This window comes from Brachypodium distachyon, chromosome 3, assembly GCF_000005505.3.
Source record: "Brachypodium distachyon strain Bd21 chromosome 3, Brachypodium_distachyon_v3.0, whole genome shotgun sequence".
NCBI lineage: Eukaryota > Viridiplantae > Streptophyta > Magnoliopsida > Poales > Poaceae > Brachypodium > Brachypodium distachyon.
Genome location: NC_016133.3, coordinates 5976040 through 5997081, shown reverse-complemented (window position 1 = coordinate 5997081; position 21042 = coordinate 5976040). Strand labels below are relative to the sequence as shown.

Genomic DNA, 21042 nt, shown 5'->3' with positions numbered 1-21042 from the left:
GCTTTTCCCTTTCCTCTTCCCCACCTACAATTAAAAGAGTAAGAATTAAATTCACTCTCATGTGAGCAATGAAGTAAACTGGACGGAGGAGAGGGAGGCCGTCGCCGTCGAGCTCAGTCAGCTTCAGTGAGAGCGAGACGGAGAGCTTCACGGACGAGGGAGGCCGTCGACTTCGAGCTTCACGGATCACGGTCAAAGGAGAGGAACGGACGGGGTCGCTGTCGGCGTCGACCGGTCGGAGGAGAGGGAGGCCGTCGCCGGCGAGCTCAGTCAGCACCGGACGAGGGACGGAGGGAGGCGGTCAGGCCGTTGACGGGTCGCGCCGCCGCCGCCGGCATAGCGCTGTCCCTATGTGCGGGAGACGACGAGTGGGGAATTGGTTTCTAGGGTTCGGCCGTGTGCGGAAGACGAGGAGCATACATGAATACATGATACATGTGTCTGTTGCTGGGCTGCTAATGGGCTATTTTCCTCTGGGCTGCTGCTGTTACGTATTATCGGGCCGGGCCGGGTTTTTTTTGGGCCAAATTTTAAAGCCCGAGCCCAGCCCGAAACCTGTCCCGGGCTGAATAATGAGGCCCGAGCCCGGTACTGGGTTCGAAACCTGTCCTGGGCTGAATAATACCATCTGAAGCGACCGCCCCCGTACTGGGTTTGATCTCTGTGTTACAGTGCTAGTCCCTAGATCGACTCGCTAGCACACACAGTTTTAAGATGTAATATCAAGATACAAAGGTCAAAAGTATATTACATCGCATTGATCCAGAACCTTACATATTGCGTAACCTCGTGGGTTAGCTCAGAAGAAGATAAAATCTTGCAGCGGAAAGCAGAAGATGTAGGAGCCCCATAACAACTCCACAGTCGAAACATGTTGAATGTAAACTCGTAACCCTAACAATTCGTACCTCACTCTTCACCTGGTTAACCTGCAACATTTAAATGTTGCAGCCACTAGGGGGTCAATACATTGAATGTATTGGCAAGTTCACAAAAGGGTTATAACAGATCCTGTCAAATATATGCAGTATTTGGCAAGGTGGGGTTTGGCTAATTGCATAAAAGCAACAATATATCATCCTATCATTTTATTAAATAGTTTTATCACTATTGGACACGGGGTAGAAACACCCATGCTCTTATTAACCTAGAGCACATTGAGTAGATACATCAAGTGCCCCTACTCTGTTCAAACCATTCATTTTATTTAAAAAATTGGAATGAGTGAGACCTTCCTTACAGCCCCCATATCTAGTTGCTCATAATTGTCCGTAACTGGGGACACGGCTAAGTACTTAGTTTGACACTCTCGAGAGGTTGTACACATTCCCCACAGAAATCAACGTGTTAATCCCTTGCTGTCCTCAGGGTAGAGTAGCAACGACATCGATTACAGGAATTTTCAGACCATAATCACCCGGACCACCTGAGGGACCTACGTTCCCACCTACACGGCTACATCTGCACAATCCCTCGGATCCAGGATCATATGTCTTACATCCATCCTGGCAGAGCCCATATTACCATGTGGTTGTACTGGAAGCTATTAAACAGAAAAACTAGTCCAGTCTCCGTTACCCCAGGTGGCATTCCACATTTGCGACGCAAGCGCTCACCGAATCCACGGAAGAGACGTCCATGGATGATCCATCTCCGAATCCACGGAGACTCGACTCAGAGGGACCCATAGAAATGGACCTGACGTCGCATAACATCTCAAAGTCTCAAAGCAGCCCACCCAGGATGGTTCATTGGGGTTGTTTTGCCAAGTATCCAAAATTACTCCTCAATGACAATGATAACATATTGTAATAATACCACCCTCGATTACTAACATAGCATAGCATTTGACTACCTACGTTGGCGATTGGTGGGAAGAACATGGCAGGGGTATCCTATACTATTAGGAGATTCATAGCTAGCATAGGTATAATAATATTCCTAACAATGCAACTAATAAAACATCTAGTGTATAGTAAAATAATAGGTGAAATGATCAAAGTGAACTTGCCTTGGTAACAGTTGGAGTTCAAACACTCGTCACAATCACAAGGTTCGCTCTCCGAGAAAATTATTCAAATACAAACAATATACACACACATAAACACACAATTCAAACATGACAAAAGAAAGTATGCTATGATGCGATGCAAACATGTGACATGATTGGGTTTATTTTATTCGGGTGATCTACTGGTCCAAAACGTTGATAACCAGACACATGTAACTTGGGTTTTAAACAATTAGCAAAAGTTGGGGTTTAAACCCTAAAATGAGATTTTATTGGCGCCAACCAAAAAAATTAATTCAAAATATTTATTTCTCTGTCCCATTGGACAGAGGATAATTAAACAAAATTTTGGGCACGGGTTTCAATTAAAAAAGACTTCTAAATAATTAGTTATGAATTAACTGACATTAAAACCTATTCTGTCATTTGAATGTGATTCAAATATTCAAATTTGAAATTGGATAGTGCCAAAAGATTCTACAGGTTGAGAGCTTTCCAAAAAGGTCAAGTTTGTCAAATTTGGCCAAAGGGTTTAAAAGTTATAAGCATTTGAAGTTACAGGGGCTTTTCTGCAAAAGTGCCATTTCTAAAATTCTGGGGATTAAATTTAGATTTTTATTTTAATAAAGCAATGCCACGTGTCAGCTCCTGATTGGTTGGTACCAGTTCATTTAAAAAGAATTTAGGCAATCTAATCTTGACCGTTGATCAAGATCCAACGACCGAGATGGACCATGGAGCTCATCGGCAGCGCTAGGGTTCCGGCGAGCGCGGGGACACGGCGGCGGGTGGTTCCGGCGAGATTCCGGGTCGGGGAAGTGCGCGGGAGGCGCGGCGGGGCGAGGCGGAGACTTTGGCGGCGTCGGCGAGGCTCGGGCGCGACGGGGTCGTCGTCTAGGACGACGGGAAGACGACGGCGGGCGGCGGAGCTTCGGCTTGACGGCGACGGCGAGCGGCGGTGCACCAAGCGCGGAAACAACCGCGTCAGGAGGCGCGCGATGACGAGCGGAGAAAAATAGAGCAAGAGGCGGCGGCGGGGTCTCACCAGGTCACCAGCGACAAAGGAAACGCGACGGCAGCAGACGGCGACTCCGGCGAGCAATTAGGCGGCGTGGTCGCAGGGAGACGGGGAAGCAAGAGAGGGGAAGGAGAGAGGGGGCTCCGGGCTTTATACGGACGCGAGTGGCTTGTTTCGGGAAGGCCGAAAAGGGCGGCGCGGGCATCAGGGCGGCGACGACGCGCGCAGATTCGGTGGCGTGACGCGCGGTCGCTTTCCCTGCGGGGAAGACGACCCCGACAGGTGGGGCCCACCTGTCGGTGGCTCGTGCGGGCGCGCGCTGCGGACCGGCTCGGTCCGGTTCGGGCGCGGGCGAAGCTGGGCCGGTTCGGCCCAAGCGGTCGGACCGGTCCGGTTTCCCCCTCTTTTTTTTTCTTTTTTTCCCTTTTCTCATTTCTTTGATAACTTTTGATTTGAAATCCAAATAGGTCCAAATAAATTCCAGAAAATGTGTAAAATCATGTTCTATCATGATTTAACTTTTGGGAGTAGTTTCCCCTCAAAATAAAATATATAAAAATACCTTTGCCCTATAAATGCCTTTAGGGCTATATAACCATTTAAATAAAATAGTTTTTCAACTCCAAAAATTATCCAAAAATTATGGGATAGTTCATTTATGCAATAAACCCCTTTTATATGTAAACCCTATTGGTTTGAAGATCCAAAGCTCAAATCGGTGTAAACCCTAGGGTTTAATTTGGAATAAAAATATTTTAAAGCCTTTTGAGATTCAAATTTGAATTCAAAGATGCAACTGTGGCATGATACTCATGGATGCAATGCACATGAAAAAGTTTGAAATTTTGGGATGTTACAACTGCCGATGAAATTCAAGCAAATGTTGTTGAATTGTGAAGAGATAAAGGTATATATATGTGCTCATTTTTGTGGCCGTCAAGGGCTATTAGTCTCTAATGGTATTTTGGCATGAAAAGTTGAATTGTAGTGGTATTTGAGTGGAATTTTGGATCATTCGGTTTCAAATAGCAGTACTGTATGTATGTTGATTCTCTCATAATAATTGGTACCGCTACGTAACTTTCCGCAGAAACGGAGTTGATACACGGAAACAGAAAACGGACACAAAAATAGGACAGACTTGAAACGTAGCGGCGATTTTCAGAAAAACGACCGCCGAAACGAGATTCTTTTTTTACTCGCTTTTTAGTGCATGTATAATTGTCCGTAAAGGTGTCATCTCTTATGTCTTTTCGTGTTAAACAAGGAAAACATATTTTACAACAAGTTATTTTACATACGGCAAGATATAAAAACAAGAGCATCATTGTGCGTTACATTCTAAAAGTAGACAAGGATTTTTTGGGTACCAAAGAGCGAAATGCACGAACATTCCTAGCCTTGATTATAGCAAAGATCAAGCGTTAACGAAACAATAAAGCAATGTGTGAGGGTCTTTGTTTAGCTCAGCATTTCAGGTTTAATAAGTTCACGATCCAATTTGATAATGTGCAGCTGGTTGATACAATGCAAGATGATGGTTTCTCCGTTACAGCGGCTGTATGAATTAATCATCCTCGACTGCAAAGGTGCTCTTATCTTGTTTTTCAGCTTGTCAGGCAGAATTACTTGCATAATGCGTCAATTGGCAAAGATGGTGACAGCAGGTGGCTAAAGCAAGGCCCCATACACAATGTTTGCTGTGGACTTCCTCTTCTGTATGATTGCATTGTTCATGAATACAGCACATTATGGTCATATCTGAATAGGAAATAAAAGGCTTCTTAGATACCTTCAGGTAGTCTCCCGAATTTCTTTACTGGTATATCTGAAGATGAATCCATGCATATATAATTTCAACTACAAGAGTCACCTGTTGCAGGTCCGCTTAGAAGCTTTCCAATTGCTAGATACTGAACTCCATGCAGATTCAAATCCTCAATTGTATTTATATCAATGCACAAAATGTGAGTGTATGATTTTTGTTCTGAAAGGGCATAAGCACTGCACACAGCCACACAGATTAACGATGAAATGCACATAACAAAATTCAGCACCATGAAGTGCTCACGGGCATCGTCAGGTCGCCAGGCCAGAACGTGCGCCACTCGAGATTCCGGGCTCCTCCGAAGTGAGATTGGCCTTTCAGATGTCGATTAGAAAATCTTAAACTAAAGTATATAGTGGAAACAGGCAAGATATTTCTGTCACCAGATCCCATCAGCTAAAAATTCAGCGTCCTCGCAAGCGGCAGCACCTCCGCGCACTGGATCACTCCGCCGTCCCCAGGGCCGCCTCCGCTAGTATAATGAAATTGAACCATGCACACACACACAGCAGCAGCAGACACCATTTACCAAGCTGGTAATCTCAGCGAACATAGGTACCCGACGACCCAAGAGAACAACGATGCGAAAGAAATGGCCAAACATTTTATTACGGTACTACAGTCAAGTGGGTACAAATTAACGCGAGGTAATTAAGGTCACTCGAGGCTGGAGTCCACCCTGTCGACGGAGCGAGCGAAGGCCAGGATGTCCGACGAGACGTCCGCCGACGGCTTCCCATCCTCGCCGTCCGCCGGCTTGGGGTTATTGCTGGAGAGGATGGACTCCCGGACCAGCCTCGCGGCCGTCGGGTTCAGGGAGGAAGGCTGCTGCTGCTGGCCATGGTCAGGAGACTCCCGCTTCGGGTGCTCGCCCTGCATTTGGTCCGCGTGACGCTGCTCCATCGGGGATGGATTGGAATTGGAATTGGATCGGTCGATGGCTCGGGCCGTATTTGGTTCGTGGGAGATCAGGTCAGCTGCGATGTGTAGAAAATTTTCAAGGACACGCCATCCTTAAGAAGACGCGCCACGGGCTCGTCTAGACTGTTCTTAAAGTAACACGTGTTGCATCTTACCACCACGTCACCTGCTGTGGTTGGGACACGTGTGAGCTTTTTAGGCATCTGGAACAGAGTTAAAAAAAACTCTGTACTTCCTCTTTAAGCGCAACACGATTATTGTTAGCAGCTGAGCCTTGCTAAGAGCAAAAATAATAACGTGACGGAGGGAGGTTATTAGGATTTAACTATTGTATTTTTTTAGTTTTTTTAGAAAACAGTAGGAGAGGCATATATATAAATAATAAAAGTATTTTTTTAGTTGTAGGGAAGAGAAAATGAGAGAGAGGAGAGGTGGACTATTATCTAATAGCCAGTTGCGGCACGTGCTCCTAGAGACTCTATGAAACTAAAATATGGGTCTGCTCATAATAAAATAGTACATTCTTATAACCAACTTATTATACATGTTAACTATATGTTAGTTAAAGATGACATGGTAAAATCTTATAGCCAGCATCAGGCTAAGTTTTTCATGTCAGCAGTTCTGTTTCCGGATGGCAACGGGGACGAAACCCGCCGGGTAGTGGCTGCCCAAACCTGTCCCCACGACCTTCATCATCCATCCCCGTCCCCGTCCCCGGTCGCGGGTTTCAGTTTTCTCCTAGCCCCGTCCCCATCAGGTTTTTTCCTCGTCAGGGAACCCAAACCACCAGCATTTCAGCACCAAGCCAAAGTTGCAGCAGCAACTTGAATGAAAAACAATCCGTTTCAGCACCAAGATAAGACAAAACATTATAATTTAGGCACCATTTCACACATATAACAATATCATATACTAGTTCTCACATGTAACAACACCTTTTGGGATAGAAATATGAGCTGTATCGGGCCATTTTTATGGGCCATATTGTGTTTTCATGGGTTTCATGGGTACGGGGTTCGGGGAGTGCGGGACCGGGTTTGAACCCGTGAAACCCTTTTGACTCATGAGCAAACCCGCAGGGATTGAATTTGACCCAAACTCGTCCCCTAATGGGGTAAAAACCCACGTGTTTTCGGGTTTCGAGGCCCATTGCCATCTTGAGTTCTGTTTCGCTAATTAGGCATTTCCCAATGGTGGTCTCTTAACACAATATCTTAGGCATTTTGCTGATGTGACATGCTAATTCATGAAAAACAAGAGAGTGGTTGTCTCTTGTTAGAGATACTACTCTTGCACGTAGACATAGGCAAACAAATTAATTTCTCCAATAATTAATGTAACATTATTCAGAGACAACAAATAAGAGAAAATGCATTGTGGAGTTAGCCTAAAATAACGTGCTAAGAGACATTGCATTGCGAAAGATACAGAAGAGGGAGGCGCATATTTATTTGCATATTAAAAACTACGTGGTGAATTATTTATATAAGATGTTCTAGCGATTTTGTAAGACAAATTTCTCAACATTATTTAGATGCGGGAGGATCTCGGGATATCAATTGTACGAACCCATAGAGTTACTTTATTGTCAAAATAAAAAACATAGAGTTACTTTCGTTCGGAACCCCCTTTGATTGGGTAATAGGTATATTCCTCACTTGATTGTATCATTGGGAGCCACACAATACAACAACATTTACAATGGGGGATTTGATTGGGTAATAGGTATATTCCTCACTTGATTGTATCATTGGGAGCCACACAATACAACAACATTTACAATGGGGGATTATTGATGAGTCCACTTGGGCTATATGTGTATCGTAGACCTCTGAAATATCTTGATTGCTCTTCCTTTCTCGAGGACCTACTACTACTAAAATCGTTACTCCTGGAAGCGCACCACTGACGCAAGCCTACCTCTGACGCTTCAAGAGTAGAGTGTGAGAGATAACACCCGCGAGGGCTTGTAGTAAGTTATCTATGACACTTGCCTAGCACATCAAAATTTTGGACTGCACAATCGCTGAAGTTCGTTTAACAGCAAAGTGTCATAGTTTACTAATGACTAGTCTGACGATTTTCTTCGCATGTCAGTTGTTTTTCTATGTAACAAATTAAGGATATGAGATCAAGCGTGCACTTGAAATATTTGCGGGTCTAAGAATCAAAATTAATTGAAAGACAAGGATAAGAAGCCACCATGCTCGTCCATATAGGCCAAATAATCTGCACCGCTGACTCATGGTGGGTCCTAATTATAACAACTAAGTTCGCTTCTAATAAATTAGTTGGATTGAGACAACGTCTAGTAAACATGTTGCATGATGACTTTGAGATGTTGACACAAACGAAAAGCAAACATTAGTAAGGCCAGACAAACGAATGATGGATGTGGCTGGATGGATGATGGATGGCTTTGACCGAAACAAAAAGCAGACATAGAAAGTTCCCTACTCTTATTGGATAGTATAGCAGATAACATCAGCCAACTTCAGAACAGCCATCTTGTTAGAGTATATAACTTTGGATAGTAATGCCGCCAAAATACACCTAGAAATTACGTACGTTTCAACTGATCAGCTATATCTCGGCAATTTCAGAACAGCCATCTGCAAGTTGAACACAGCTAAAATTAAACAAAATGGACGCAAGTATCACACGTCTTGGAGAAATTATCCAAGTTGTGAGCCACGAACAGCATCATCGGTGTCTAGCATAAAGGCAACAACAAGAGAGGCAATAGCATGCAAAATGAACATTTCCCAGACTTTCTGCATGTTTAAAGAAACTAAACTAGAATCCATAAGCAGCAGTAAACTCCAAAGGATTGCAAACATACAATTGAGACCTTACAAACAACGTTTACACTTTCTTTTGGTCATGCGGTGCGTTTCTCTCCTGTCTTCAGTTGAGTTCATTCACAAAGGAATATAACCCCCTTCTCTTCCCAAAGTAAGTTCAGCATAGCAACCTACGGCATCCCCTCGCCCCCTCCTGCCGAAGCAACTCGTTTACCTGTGGGTATCAAGTGATAAACACACTCTTAGGATCATGCAGTAATACTATAACAAATCATGCCTTGTTTCCGACCTTGGCACACAACAGCTAGACTAACCGTTACAGATACTCGCCCTAATCATTTATAACGGAACTTCCTATGCAAGGAGCAGAAAAAGGTCTCAATTTACAACAAATGCAAGAAGCCATGTGCCATGGAGGAAACATCGCAAATCTTGGGCTGGTGGATTTGTGCAGGCGGTGCTGGGAAGTATACCATGATCTTTCAAACGGCAATACAGGGCATGGGTGCATGTCCTCTGGTACGATGCCTGTACTTGCCAATTTGTGGATTCAATGGCTGATACATCAACAACAAATTGCTGATGTAATCACCCACTAAACTGACCTAAATTATTATATAACAATACCAAATTATGATTGCCTTTTAATAGGAGCTTAACAATGTGGTATTCTACTCTCCTGCCTGTTTGCCAGTTCAGATTATGATGCTGCTCGACCAAAACCCTCGCGCACTCTTCACGATTGAATCGGATGAGGCTATCATACCGAGGCACTGGAGTATTGCAAGCCTCTAGATTTCCTTTTTCTCAGAGATCTCCCTAATCGGAAACAAATCATGTGCTGCTACATATATGCAGTTCATCGCCTCCTTTCCTGCCTAAATTTTTCTCTTAAGCAGTACCAGGCTGGAAGACAGTAAAGGAGAGAGAGGAGGATTATTGTACTTCTGGCAACAAACAATACACACCATTTAAGTGCTGCACAAATTAAATCCTCCTCGATGAAGGGCGCCTCTGGACGTTCTCGTGGCACTCTTGCCATCCAGGCCTAGAGATATGCTTTATTGGGGAGTAACGCAGAATTTTGTAATAGAATGAATAACTGCAACGAAAATTATGCAGAAGCTTTGCAAACTTATTATGAAGCTATGCGACTAGAAATCGATCCCTGTGATCAAAGTTATATACTCTAACATAGGCCTTAGACATACAAGCAATGAAGAGCATACAAAGACTTCTCCGTCATTACGAGTGACGATCTCCACTATAGAGAGAAAAAGAAGGATCGAATTTCTAGTAAAACTATAAAAAATGACTTTCTACAGAGCACACCCCTTCACCTTTCCTGTTTTTTGTTTCTTAGCTTTCCTTATTTTGCTATTGCCTTCATGTCAGCAGGTTACTTATTGGCTATTGCCTTCGTTTCAGCAGGTTACTTACATGTGTATGCACCTGGTTCCCTCTTCTGCAAACGAAAATGCAGCACTGTCCATATTTCGTAAAAAAAAGTGGTCGTGGTGACAGCTATTATTTTATTGTACTAATTCATTAGAACGTTCACATGTTCACAAATTTTATAGTTTCGACCTTTATTCATATGGCATAGATACATCATTCATTTATTCCTATATATTTCATACATTAATAAATGTATATATAATATGTTCACATAAAATAATAATTTGTCATTATTAAGAGTTATGCACAGGTATAAATTTTGGATGATTTTGAGATTTTCACACAACCGGATCTTCCTTTTTCAAAATAGCACAACATCACATGTCTATGTATTTTGTAAAGACAGTATGAAAGTAATAATAGAAAATCCAAAACTGAAAATTGCACATCAATTGTGTTGCACCCACACTTCGGGATCCAATATTTAGTTTTATGAAATAATAGGATAATCCAACGTCATGTATAAAGTAGTCGGCTCGATACTTTTTAGGTCTAGATAGATGTGGTTTGCTCAAGTGGATCATTGTGGTGAATTAAATGCCTAGGAAAGAACGGATTACATATATGGTAAATATTTTTCAATTACGTATATCGTAAACGTTTTCTGATTTGTTTTGAAGTAAAATATAAGGGATACTTCTACGGTATAAGTAGGAACTTGAATTTGTGTCCATGAGAACTTGAACCCGAGTGATGGGATTATACATCCACTCCCTGATGAAGTCACTTCCTACCACACATGATTTGTCTTTATCAAAACGGACCAAGTTGTAGATGACCTATCTTCTATATGTTTGTCATCATTGTTGAAAACATATTACACAAGGAATACACTGCCTGCTCATGTAAAATGGGAACACAATATGTATCAGGGATTCTTGCAGTGTGGAAGAGAAGAACGGTTGGTAGATCTGGAGAATGGAGATGCATGTGACCTGCCGAAGGAATTTGCAGAGAGATGGTCTACACTAGGGAAGGCAGTTTTCAGATTTATTAATGTTCAGTGAGGTGGGCTGTCCAACTTTATTCGAGAGAAGTTGCAAGCTAGTCAATGCCAAACAACACCAAGATAAACCAAGTTCCTTTCTTTGAAACAGCGAGTATGTAACACGTAAATGCACAAGCAGACACACCACCACATGCACATACTTGTATACGAATGTGCACTGTGGACTTGACTTTCAAGATTGACAAATTCACCACTGACAGCTCGCTGCCTATGGGTAAGTCACCCACCACTCAAAAAATAGTTCATCATGGTGAAAAAAACAGGAGGTCAAACATGGAGTTAGATTCGAGTTGGTCACAGATCAACACAGCTACATGCACTAACCACCTATGCAATGTTTGTTTCTCGAGATACACAATTTTTGCCACGGTATGCTATGGGCTAAGGCTTATGGGTGCAAAGAAGAAATGGCTGTCACTCATCTCATATCTCTGTCTCTCTCTCTCTCTAGTACAAAAATTGCCAGATACGAAAAATTCAAATGTGAATAGTTCATTCATGCATGTGGAGCTAATATAATGAGGTCATTCCCACGAAAGCATATTTTGATGGTCATTTGTGAATGTTGACACCATGTATAGTAGACATTTTAAGGATCAACAAATCACACACAACCGGTACAAGTAGCAGATCAACACATCTACATGGCTTTGGAGAAATTCTAAAAAGTCAAGTCAAATATTTAAAGCATAATTACCCCTAGTTAAATCACCAGGAAAACATTATTATTAATGTAAATTAGTACATTTGTACTAGCACACTATCCATGTGTTGCTACGGATTAAACAAAATAGACTACATTATTTAAAGGGAATGTTGTACTATCATCTATTCCATATTTGTTCTCATCTCACTGATGTATACCAAATCAACAAGTGATGCAGTTTGAAGGTGTGATGGTCTGACGGACCGCCGCCACCAATCAAGTCTTTTATAGGAGTAAAGCTAGTACTTTTCTTAGGTTGGCTTGCTTAAAAATATATGTCCACATTTATCGGATTCTTTGGGATTGGTTAAAACGTATAACGAAAAAAAGTATTGATAGTAATAGTATTATCAAACAACAACAAAATAAAAATAATTAGATATATTAAGATATTGCCCCCTCATCACGTGCGCGGGCAACTGTGCTAGAGGTAATAAATAGAACATGTAGTTGAAAGCTAGTCTTCTCAACATGAAAAGGTACAATGATACTTTACTTTTTTTAATTCCCTTAAGATTTCTTCTGCTTAGAAAAATGTCCCCTACACAGTAACCAAGCAAATCTCAAAATCATGAAATAGTACAGGGAGAACCGGAGAACACTTTCTTGAGATTTTTTCTTTTTAGCATCAATCGCCTACTCAGTCACCAAGAATTTGGAAGTTAAGCTTTCACAATGAAAATGTGATATTCACTATAGAAAGACACATGTAATGACCCCACATGGTAAAAATGCAGGGCGCTTTCAGTTCACATAAAAGTGTCCTCCTTATCAATGAGCTGGACCTGCTCAAGTTATACCCTCACAAACCTACATTGCAACTAGAATTAAAATTCAAAATGACAGTAATGCTCTTAAAAGGTTAAAATACAAACATGGTCTTTGTTCAAATTGCACAAACAATATGGCAACAAGTAGTAACTGGCTCTGTATGCTTTACTTGTTTGAGTTAATTCTTGCTGGCTCACTGCAGGAGTCACTATCATCCACTGAATTGAGTAAATAAAAAGCTTTGCACTAACAGAAAAAAGAAAACTGGCTGGCTGCTTAAAGATATGTAGTGATCAACTGATCATAAGCCTTTGCAGTAACAAAAAAGAAAACCGTGTTGGCAGTTATGTAGCTGTCCATATGGGCATCGGAGTTGGTACAAACATGTCCTTTGTACTAGATAAACTTGCACTCTATATCAAGGAAAAAACAAGCTGCTGTGAATATCTAGCTAGAGACCGGAGTGCCGGATAATTTTAGCACTAACAGCAAAGACTCGAATTAGTTTACCTATGCAAATGACTAAGAGTACTGAGGGCACATAGAATACAAATATTTAATTTTTCACATTGTATGTATGTCTTGGACAGTCCAAAACAATGTTGAAATTCACTGAAACTACATATCTAAATTTTTAACTGCCTCACAGGTACCATAAATACACAATCTCATAATTCTAGCGCAGCCAACTGACATTATTATTAAAAATCACAAAACAAGGGAATGTGCGGTACCTGGAATGTAGAAGCTGCTGAACGCAGTCAAAGTTTCATAGGTCTCGCTAGTCTGGTACACCTTCCTCGCCGGCTCTGAATCGAGGTTAATTGCAGAGACGCCAGCAATTGTTTTGAGGAAAATCACATTTGCATCTTCGGCAAAGCCAACCACATCTACCCTTTCTGAGGCTGAGAGAGCAGCAGCTGGGAGCATGTTGTGCAATTCAATGACCCTGCAGTTCTCGCTCTGTAGCTCACCCTTGTCACCCGCCGTACTCGACCACAGGTAGAGACGTGTCTCCATGACTCCAGCAACTCCCAGTTCACGCTCTCTCGTGAGCACGAGGCCAGTGACTCCGCGGCAATCAGCTAACACTTCCGGTTCCGGGAGGTTGATCACTGAGAGGCCACTCTGGCCGGTCAGGTCATATTTCACCATGCGGTCGAAGATGGAAAAGAAGTATAGAGACTTCCCCACAAGGATGCTGGACTTCTCCCTGATGGGCTCGTAGGTGACGGTGGACATGTCGCCCCATGAGCCGGTCTCTGTCGAGTAGGCGCGCACGAACAGCGAGTCCACATTCTCGACGAGGTAGACCAAGACCAGGCGGAAGGGCCCCCCCTGACAATCGCGGTGGTCACACCCGTCGGCTGCGCAAACCACGGCCGCGTCCATTACATAATTCTTGGGTGCCCCGGGCACCGGCAGGATCCGCTGGTGGCCCGTGATGGGCTCCCAGACGAGGAAGTCCTGGCCCTCCTGGGTCACCTTGGAGCAGAAGAGAAGGCGGCCATGGCGGTAATTCAGGGCGTACCACTTGCGGCTGTTGGGGATGGAAAGGGAAAAGGCGGAGGGGGTGGTGGGCACGAACTTGGTGCTGGGGCCGTAATCTACCCGGGCGGCGAAGCGCTTGGAGTAATCGCTGTGGAAGAAGCCCAGCAACGGGGGTGGTGTCCCGTGGAGCTCGTGGAGGCGGCGGAGGAAGTTTGGTTGGGAGACGATGCGGCGCCAGCGCTTGCAGACGGCGGAGGCGCGGACGAGGCAAGATGGGTCGCCCGGCGGGAGGCGGAGGAGTATCTCCTCGGAGAGCTCGTCCGGGATCGCCGGCGCCGAGTCGCGGTGGCGCAACGCTGGCGGTTGCGTCGCCATGCCTCTCGATGCCGCTAGGGCTTAGGGAAGATGACGGGAGACTGGAGTCTGGAGAGTTTTGAGTGCAGTGGAATGAACACTGAAGCCGTTCGTCGGATCACCCGACTGCCAACAGCCCAACACCAAACCAGGCCCAGCTTTTTTTAAGGCCTTCTTCTTATTTAGTACTACAGCTGTAGCATCTGGACTTACCTACTCACGCAGCAACTCACACCACAAGCACGCACACCAACCTACAAACTATACCTAACAGGCATGCTTTAATAGACTCCCAGAACCACTAGGCCCTGTCGACGACGGGTACACGTCACACTACCACTAAGACGCACTGAACGTGGAGGCCATCTGCTAGTAGAAGCACTGTTCGGTGAGGCAAGCAAATCCGGAGGCCCCAGGCTTCGAACTCTGCGAGGGCAGGCTGCCCCACTGCATGTCCTACCATCTGTGCTAGGTGCAGTTCTCCAAACCAGGTCTAGTTGGCATGTTGGGATAAAAATTGGTACCGATACATAAATTTCCGCGGAAACGGAGTTTAGACACAGAAACAGAAACGGACACAAAAATCGGACAGAGCAGAACAGGAGCGGCCATTTCCAGCGAAACGGCCGCCGAAACTAAATTCTTTTTTTTGCGAGTACCGAAACGAAATTATATTCTTGTACTCGCTTTCCAGTCATGTATAATGGTTGATAAAGGTGTCTTCTCTTATGTCTTTTCGTGTCATTTAGAAAACACAACAAAAACATATTTTATAATTAGTTATTTCACATACGGCAAGATCATAATGACATCCTAAATATAAAAACAACAGCGGCATTGTGAGTTACTCCCTCCATTCCAAAAAGGAGGGAGCATAACATCTTGCAGTAAGACCAATGCAGCGAAAAGTTTACTCATTCTGTCTGCAAGCTCTTTTCTCTCCTGTCTGTGCGTACTCAATTTCAAAGAATTTGCATTGGCCCCACCACTATCCTGTTTGTAGCTGCCCACGTCCCTCACATCTCCTTTTCTTTGCATGCACCATGGAAGGCCGGTGTGCGAACAGATAACAAAGAATTGCTTTCTCGTTCCCTCAAAAAAAAGAACTGCTTTCTCATTGGCCAGCTCGGTAGCACACGGATCAGTGGCATGGCACATTGTTTGTCCAAGGGAAATTTTGGAGGGAACAAGCTAAGCTGATTAGCTGCCAACAAAATTGAAATTTGAAACTGGCTGTGTCCTATGAATAGCCATCTCTTTCATCAACTGAAAATCTAATTCTCCTCGTCCTTGCTCCATCTTCCTTCTTCCACGCGCTAGCACAAAAGGTGTTGATTGGACCGGGCAGGCAGAATGGGATGGAAAAAGGGAGTTTGGACTGACGAGAAGTACGCAGCGCGCTTTCCTTTCCGAATTTCCATCGAAAAGTTGTGCGCCCTCCTTTTCGGAACGGAGGGAGTACATTCTAAAAGTAGGCATACAAGAAAATGTAAGGATTTTTGGTACCCAACAGTGAAATGCATGAACATTCCTAGTCTTAATTATAACAAGATCAAGCGTTAATGAAACAATAGTGCTGCGTGAGGGTCTTTGTTTAGCTCAGCATTTCGCGTTTAATAAGTTCACGATCCAACTTGATAATGTCCAGCTGGTCGATGCAATGCAAGATGATGGTTTTTCCGTTACATCGGCTGTATGAGTGTTCCTCGACTGCAAAGGTGCTCTTATCTTGTTTTTCAAGGTCTCGTTGTCCAAGGGACGAAATTGCGAGGAGTTGTTATCTTTCTAGAGTTGATCGTACATGGGACGATGATCCTCCTAACTTTATTTTGCTGGTTCTGATAAACAGTATCCATGTTTGATGATCAATAAAGTTAGCCGAATGACATTCTAAAAAAAGTTTGCCTCTTGTGAAACCTTAATAAAACCAAAAGAAATTTTTTATAAAACAATAATCTTTCGTGGAACCTCAGAGATACTAGAACAAAACTAGCTAAAATATTTGTGTCACGGATAGATCAAATTAGACTAAATCACTATTATATGTTAATGACACTCGATAGTAATTCTATCCAACTTTAATGATAAACATCACCTTAATTATCTTAGTCTTTTGTAGTTTATAAGAGGCGATGAGTTTTTGCTGGCAACAAAAAGAGACCAAGCGACCAAGTCCTCCTGAGGATTGACTGGCGACCCGGTCAAAAAAAGGATTGACCGGCAATCTGATAGTATTAAGGATCTCCGTAGCGTCATGGGGCAAGAAAAATTTCATTTACCAAGTCATTTTTCGAGGTGTGTGTCTCATTAATGAGATCAGCAACCCACCTCACTCTTGAATTTCTCCCTCTGCCTATTATCGCCTCTAGGCATCCAGTTATCTCGCCATATTCGCACTTTGGAGCCAGAGTTGATGCGCCAAATGAGGCCCTTTTTAAGCAGCTACATCTCAGCTGGATCAACTCATGCACCTATGGTAATAGATTCAGGAAGCTACTTATACGCGAGACGCGGCTCGATGGAAATTTACGGTGTGTGGGTGTTACTCTGCAAACTCTGCCTATGAGATTTAGTTTATTGTCACAATTGTGAAGCCACTTCTGAAAAGAACCTGGACTCTGAAGATGGAAAGAAAAGTGAAATTGTACATCTGATTGCTTACGCAGAACAGGAATTGGATGGCCGATAGGTTAAGGTTGAGGCGTTGGCCTCACAACGCACATGCGTTGTTTTTGTGATGTTTTTGTGATCAATTGGATAAAAGTGCAGTCTGACGATATCAGTTCTCGACAATGCCCATGTTGATGGACCTGTGTTCGGTGAGAGCAATGAGTATGTGTTGGTGATTCTGTTGGCTCACAAGGACACAGGGGCACAATTTACCCAGATTCGGGGCCCTCGAGAAGGTAATACCTCTACTCATGTTTTTTGGTGCTGGTATTAATGATGAGATTACAATGATGCCGCGAAAGCTCTAGTGCGCAGATGAGATCTAGCATGGTGTGTATGTGAGAGTAATCTGTCCTCCCCGGCTCTCTCTCATAGTCCTTTATATATTAGGCTAGGTCTCGGGTGCAGAGTATGGGTTGATTACAATTAGAGATAAACCCTGATTCGGTTTCCTTTCTTGTGCCGCACTCCAAGGTTCTTAACTTCATGGACCATAGGGGGTCATCAAGTGGGCCTCCAATTGGACCATGCCAGGTACTCCAAAACACAACTTATAGATTTTTCTCATTTGTTTCACAATACACCTCATTTTTCTCTTGAAACCCGCACCCGGCCAATAACTACTCACAACCATTTACTATTGATCCAATATGAGTGGCCAGGCACTAGAAACGAGAGCTGACTTGGTTCAAGTGCATAAATCTATATGAGTTGTGTTTTGGAACGGAGGAAGTATACCGAAAGTGGGGACCCGGTAGGGTGTACCCATGTCACTAGCTCCCGAGTGCCTTCCCCTAAAAAAAAGCTCCCGAGTGCCTAGTTGAGTCGTAGACTCGAGTAGGGACTCAAGAATCAGAGGCCATTGACTCGACAATGTGTCGCGTCGAAAGCAGTTTTATAGACTCAGAAGTATGCCGAGTCGAGACCTTGTGGGTACTCGATATATAACCAGGGGAAAACCGTTGACTCAGAAGCACGTTGAGTCAAAGTTTCCCCCAGTTATAGGCAATTTTGCAGTCATAGGGATAATGGAAAAACGTGTCTGGAAATGCACGACGGATCGGGTCCAGTTAATTGGACTAGGGCAAAAAAAGCGTCAGCCTACATCAGTATTCGAGTCCTCGGGCTCGAAACCGGTAAAATGGTGTCATTCGACTCAAGTCGCGGAGGTCTCACAGAGTCGAAGTCAAGTACAAAATATGGGATCCCGATGCGTCCATCGGGATTTTTAATCACGACGTGGGCATGGATATTAACTGGATAGACACAGCTGGTGCTCTTCCAGGCCCAGTAGGAAACCTACGGGTCTTACTTTCACGTCACAGACGTGGCTTCGGTTATGTTTCCGCAGCAGATGTGACCTGGTAAATTTTTTACTGCTCGTAGTCAAGTGTAGATGAGCTGTGGCATTGGCTGATGCGGCCGACCAAGGAGAGGACTTGACTTTGGTTGGGCGCCTGCAAATAATCATGGTCGACTCTGTTGAGGACCCGAAGGATGGCGAAGCTGACGGTCCCGAAGGGTCGCGGGGTCGGACCCGAAGGGCGGGGGAGCCGGAGAACCCGAAGGGCGGTGGAGCTGATGTACCGACTCTGTCTTCATTCGTTCTTGCTTCTTACCGGTTGTCGGTTGCGGCCAAGGCGATGTGCCTGTGCCGCGCAACCCCCGAGTGTCGCGTGCGGAGGCGGATGAAACACGGAGTCGACATGGTGTAGGGAGTCGACGTGACATAGGGAGTCGACGGGGCGGTGGAGTCGTGACGGACGCTCGGGGGTACGGAGTCGAAGAGGCAGCGGAGGCGCAGGGGACGCTCAGTCTGACAGAGCGTGCGGTGGACGGCAACGATGAGACAGTGAAGTCGCATCGGACCAGCATTTCGTTTTTTTTCCTTCCGACACTAAAAAAGGATTGAAAAGGGTAAAAATTTCTTCATGTCATGAAAAATTTGATTTCTCGCATTGTAATAACTAGAATTAAAAAAAGTGAACGGCAAAGCATCTGGGAATAAATTATTAATTTCTGTCAATAAACCTGCTAAAGCAGCAAACCATAGAGTACTTAGCACATGTGCTACAGAGAGATATGTTTTTATATTCCGCATTGAAAATCCTCCTTCCTTATTGGAATACGTATGTGATCAGAAACTCTTGCCTAAGAACGTTATGCTATATAAAATGAACCATATAGACGAAATTTCTCTATCCCTAAAAAAGAAAAAGATGACACCCTTCTTCCTACGCATTACCATAGTAATCTTTCTTTTATAGGCGAAATTGGATTGGATTTTAGATGTATATAATTCCTTGATTATATGAGATGAGACAAAAAAAAGAAATTACAAATCAAATATACTATTATCATATGATAATAGAATCAAATACGCAGTATTTACAGAAAAAAATCTTCTATAAAAATATTTATTTTGCAAACTAAAAAATACAATAGTCAATATTCCTTATAATAGATATACTTAATTATATCATAAGAATCTTAAAATATTTTTCGAATAGATAGAAATAGTACATTTGAATTGAGACACCTATACTGTAACGGATTTAAACTTACCTTCGATTTTCGTGCCTCTGGACGCTCGGTCGGACGGGATGGACACGTACGGTACGGACGGAGTCGTCGCGGCGTAGATTGGTGTTTTTCGTGTAGACGATCTCGACGTTGTAACGTGGCCGACTGGGCCGGTCATTTCTCTTTGTTTGCGACCGATTGGGTCAGCAAGAGATCCTTGTTTCCTAACTCCGTTGTGCTCCAGTCTATGCGCACGTATGCACGCAGGACCTGGCTTCGTGCTTGACTTTGGTCTTCAGTGAAGTAGTAGCCACGTGAGGCTGTGCCGTTATGGCTCAGGTAATGGGTGGGCCTAGGCCCACGGACTGAATTGGGCTTTGGAAAAAAATTGAGGCGGACTCGTTCTGTCCTGGGCTGTACGGGGATCGTTCTCCTGGGGATGAGGACACGGCTGGAGAGTTGAAGTCGATGGATCGGAGCAGATGCAGGCTGTGCAGCCGCGCGTGGGGCCAGCCGTAGATCTCGCGTAGCAGGCGGTGGTTGTTGACGACCCAGAGTTGCAATTTCACGACATCAAGGATACCCATTGACTCTACTTAGTTCAATCAAATGAACTAAAGTTTTAAAATGACATAACTTTTTAAAAAACTACTGAGGGTCACCAAGTTGCACCCCTATAACGACCGCGTGTAAGTTGATGTAGATCGGCTTGGCATGGGAATTCCGCAGGGATGGAGCCTAGACGGGTAGGCCGCACCTGCGCTTGATGAGAAGTCGTGGAAATCGATCGTTGATCCACGGGTAGATCGGTTACTTCAGGTCCGGCAATTTGCCGATCGATGATGATGAGCCCGTCAAAATCGTGAATCCAACACAAATTGTTCCCACAGACGTCGCCAATTGACGAGATTGGTTCTCGGCAATGCTCATGTTGATTGATTTGTGTTCGTGTTCGGTGAGAGCAAAGTGTGTGTTGATGATTCCGTCGGCTAATAAGAATGCATGGGCACAATGTACTCAGGTTTGGGGCCAATGAGCCATCTGGGATTCAATAGCATGGAGTGTCCAAGCAGGAAATTTAATCACATACAACAAGTAGATAGGAATACTAGCTGAGAATTTTTACGGTACCCCGGTACTCCCTGGAGAGTAAACGGAGTACCAATCAAATCTGGCCCTCCGATTGAAGGGGTCTTACTGTTAATATTTACCAATGAGAGGGTGATTTTGACGCTAGACTTTTATTATCCCCAATCGAGCGTCAGTCTCGTCGGAAAAAATAGATTGTTTGCGAACTGTTCTCATCCCGATTAAGCGGCTCAGGCCGCCGCCTCTTCGTCCCGATCACTCCAGCCATTGCATGCTCCGTCATTTCTCCTCTGCATCGAGTGTGATCAGGCCGGCTCCTCCCTGCGGACTGCGTGCGTGCCAACAATTTCTGCGCTTCTGTTCAGAAACTTGAGAAATGCCGCAGA

General features: G+C 44.0%; 2 protein-coding genes across 2 annotated transcripts; both read right to left on the bottom strand.

The window, feature by feature from the left end:
• Window positions 1-5439: 5439 nt before the first annotated feature.
• Window positions 5440-5858, bottom strand: LOC104583460. Its single transcript, XM_010235717.2, has one exon. It carries the CDS (start codon window positions 5758-5760, stop codon window positions 5515-5517), a length of 246 nt encoding a protein of 81 aa, XP_010234019.1. The 5' UTR covers window positions 5761-5858; the 3' UTR covers window positions 5440-5514.
• A 2536-nt stretch (window positions 5859-8394) lies between these two features.
• Window positions 8395-14514, bottom strand: LOC100836344. The gene is made up of 2 exons (XM_010238029.3): window positions 13264-14514; window positions 8395-8799 (listed from the first exon to the last, which is right to left on the bottom strand). The coding sequence occupies exons 1-2, from the start codon at window positions 14393-14395 to the stop codon at window positions 8756-8758; spliced, it is 1176 nt and encodes a 391-aa protein (XP_010236331.1). The 5' UTR covers window positions 14396-14514; the 3' UTR covers window positions 8395-8755.
• Between the last annotated feature and the right edge of the window lie 6528 nt (window positions 14515-21042).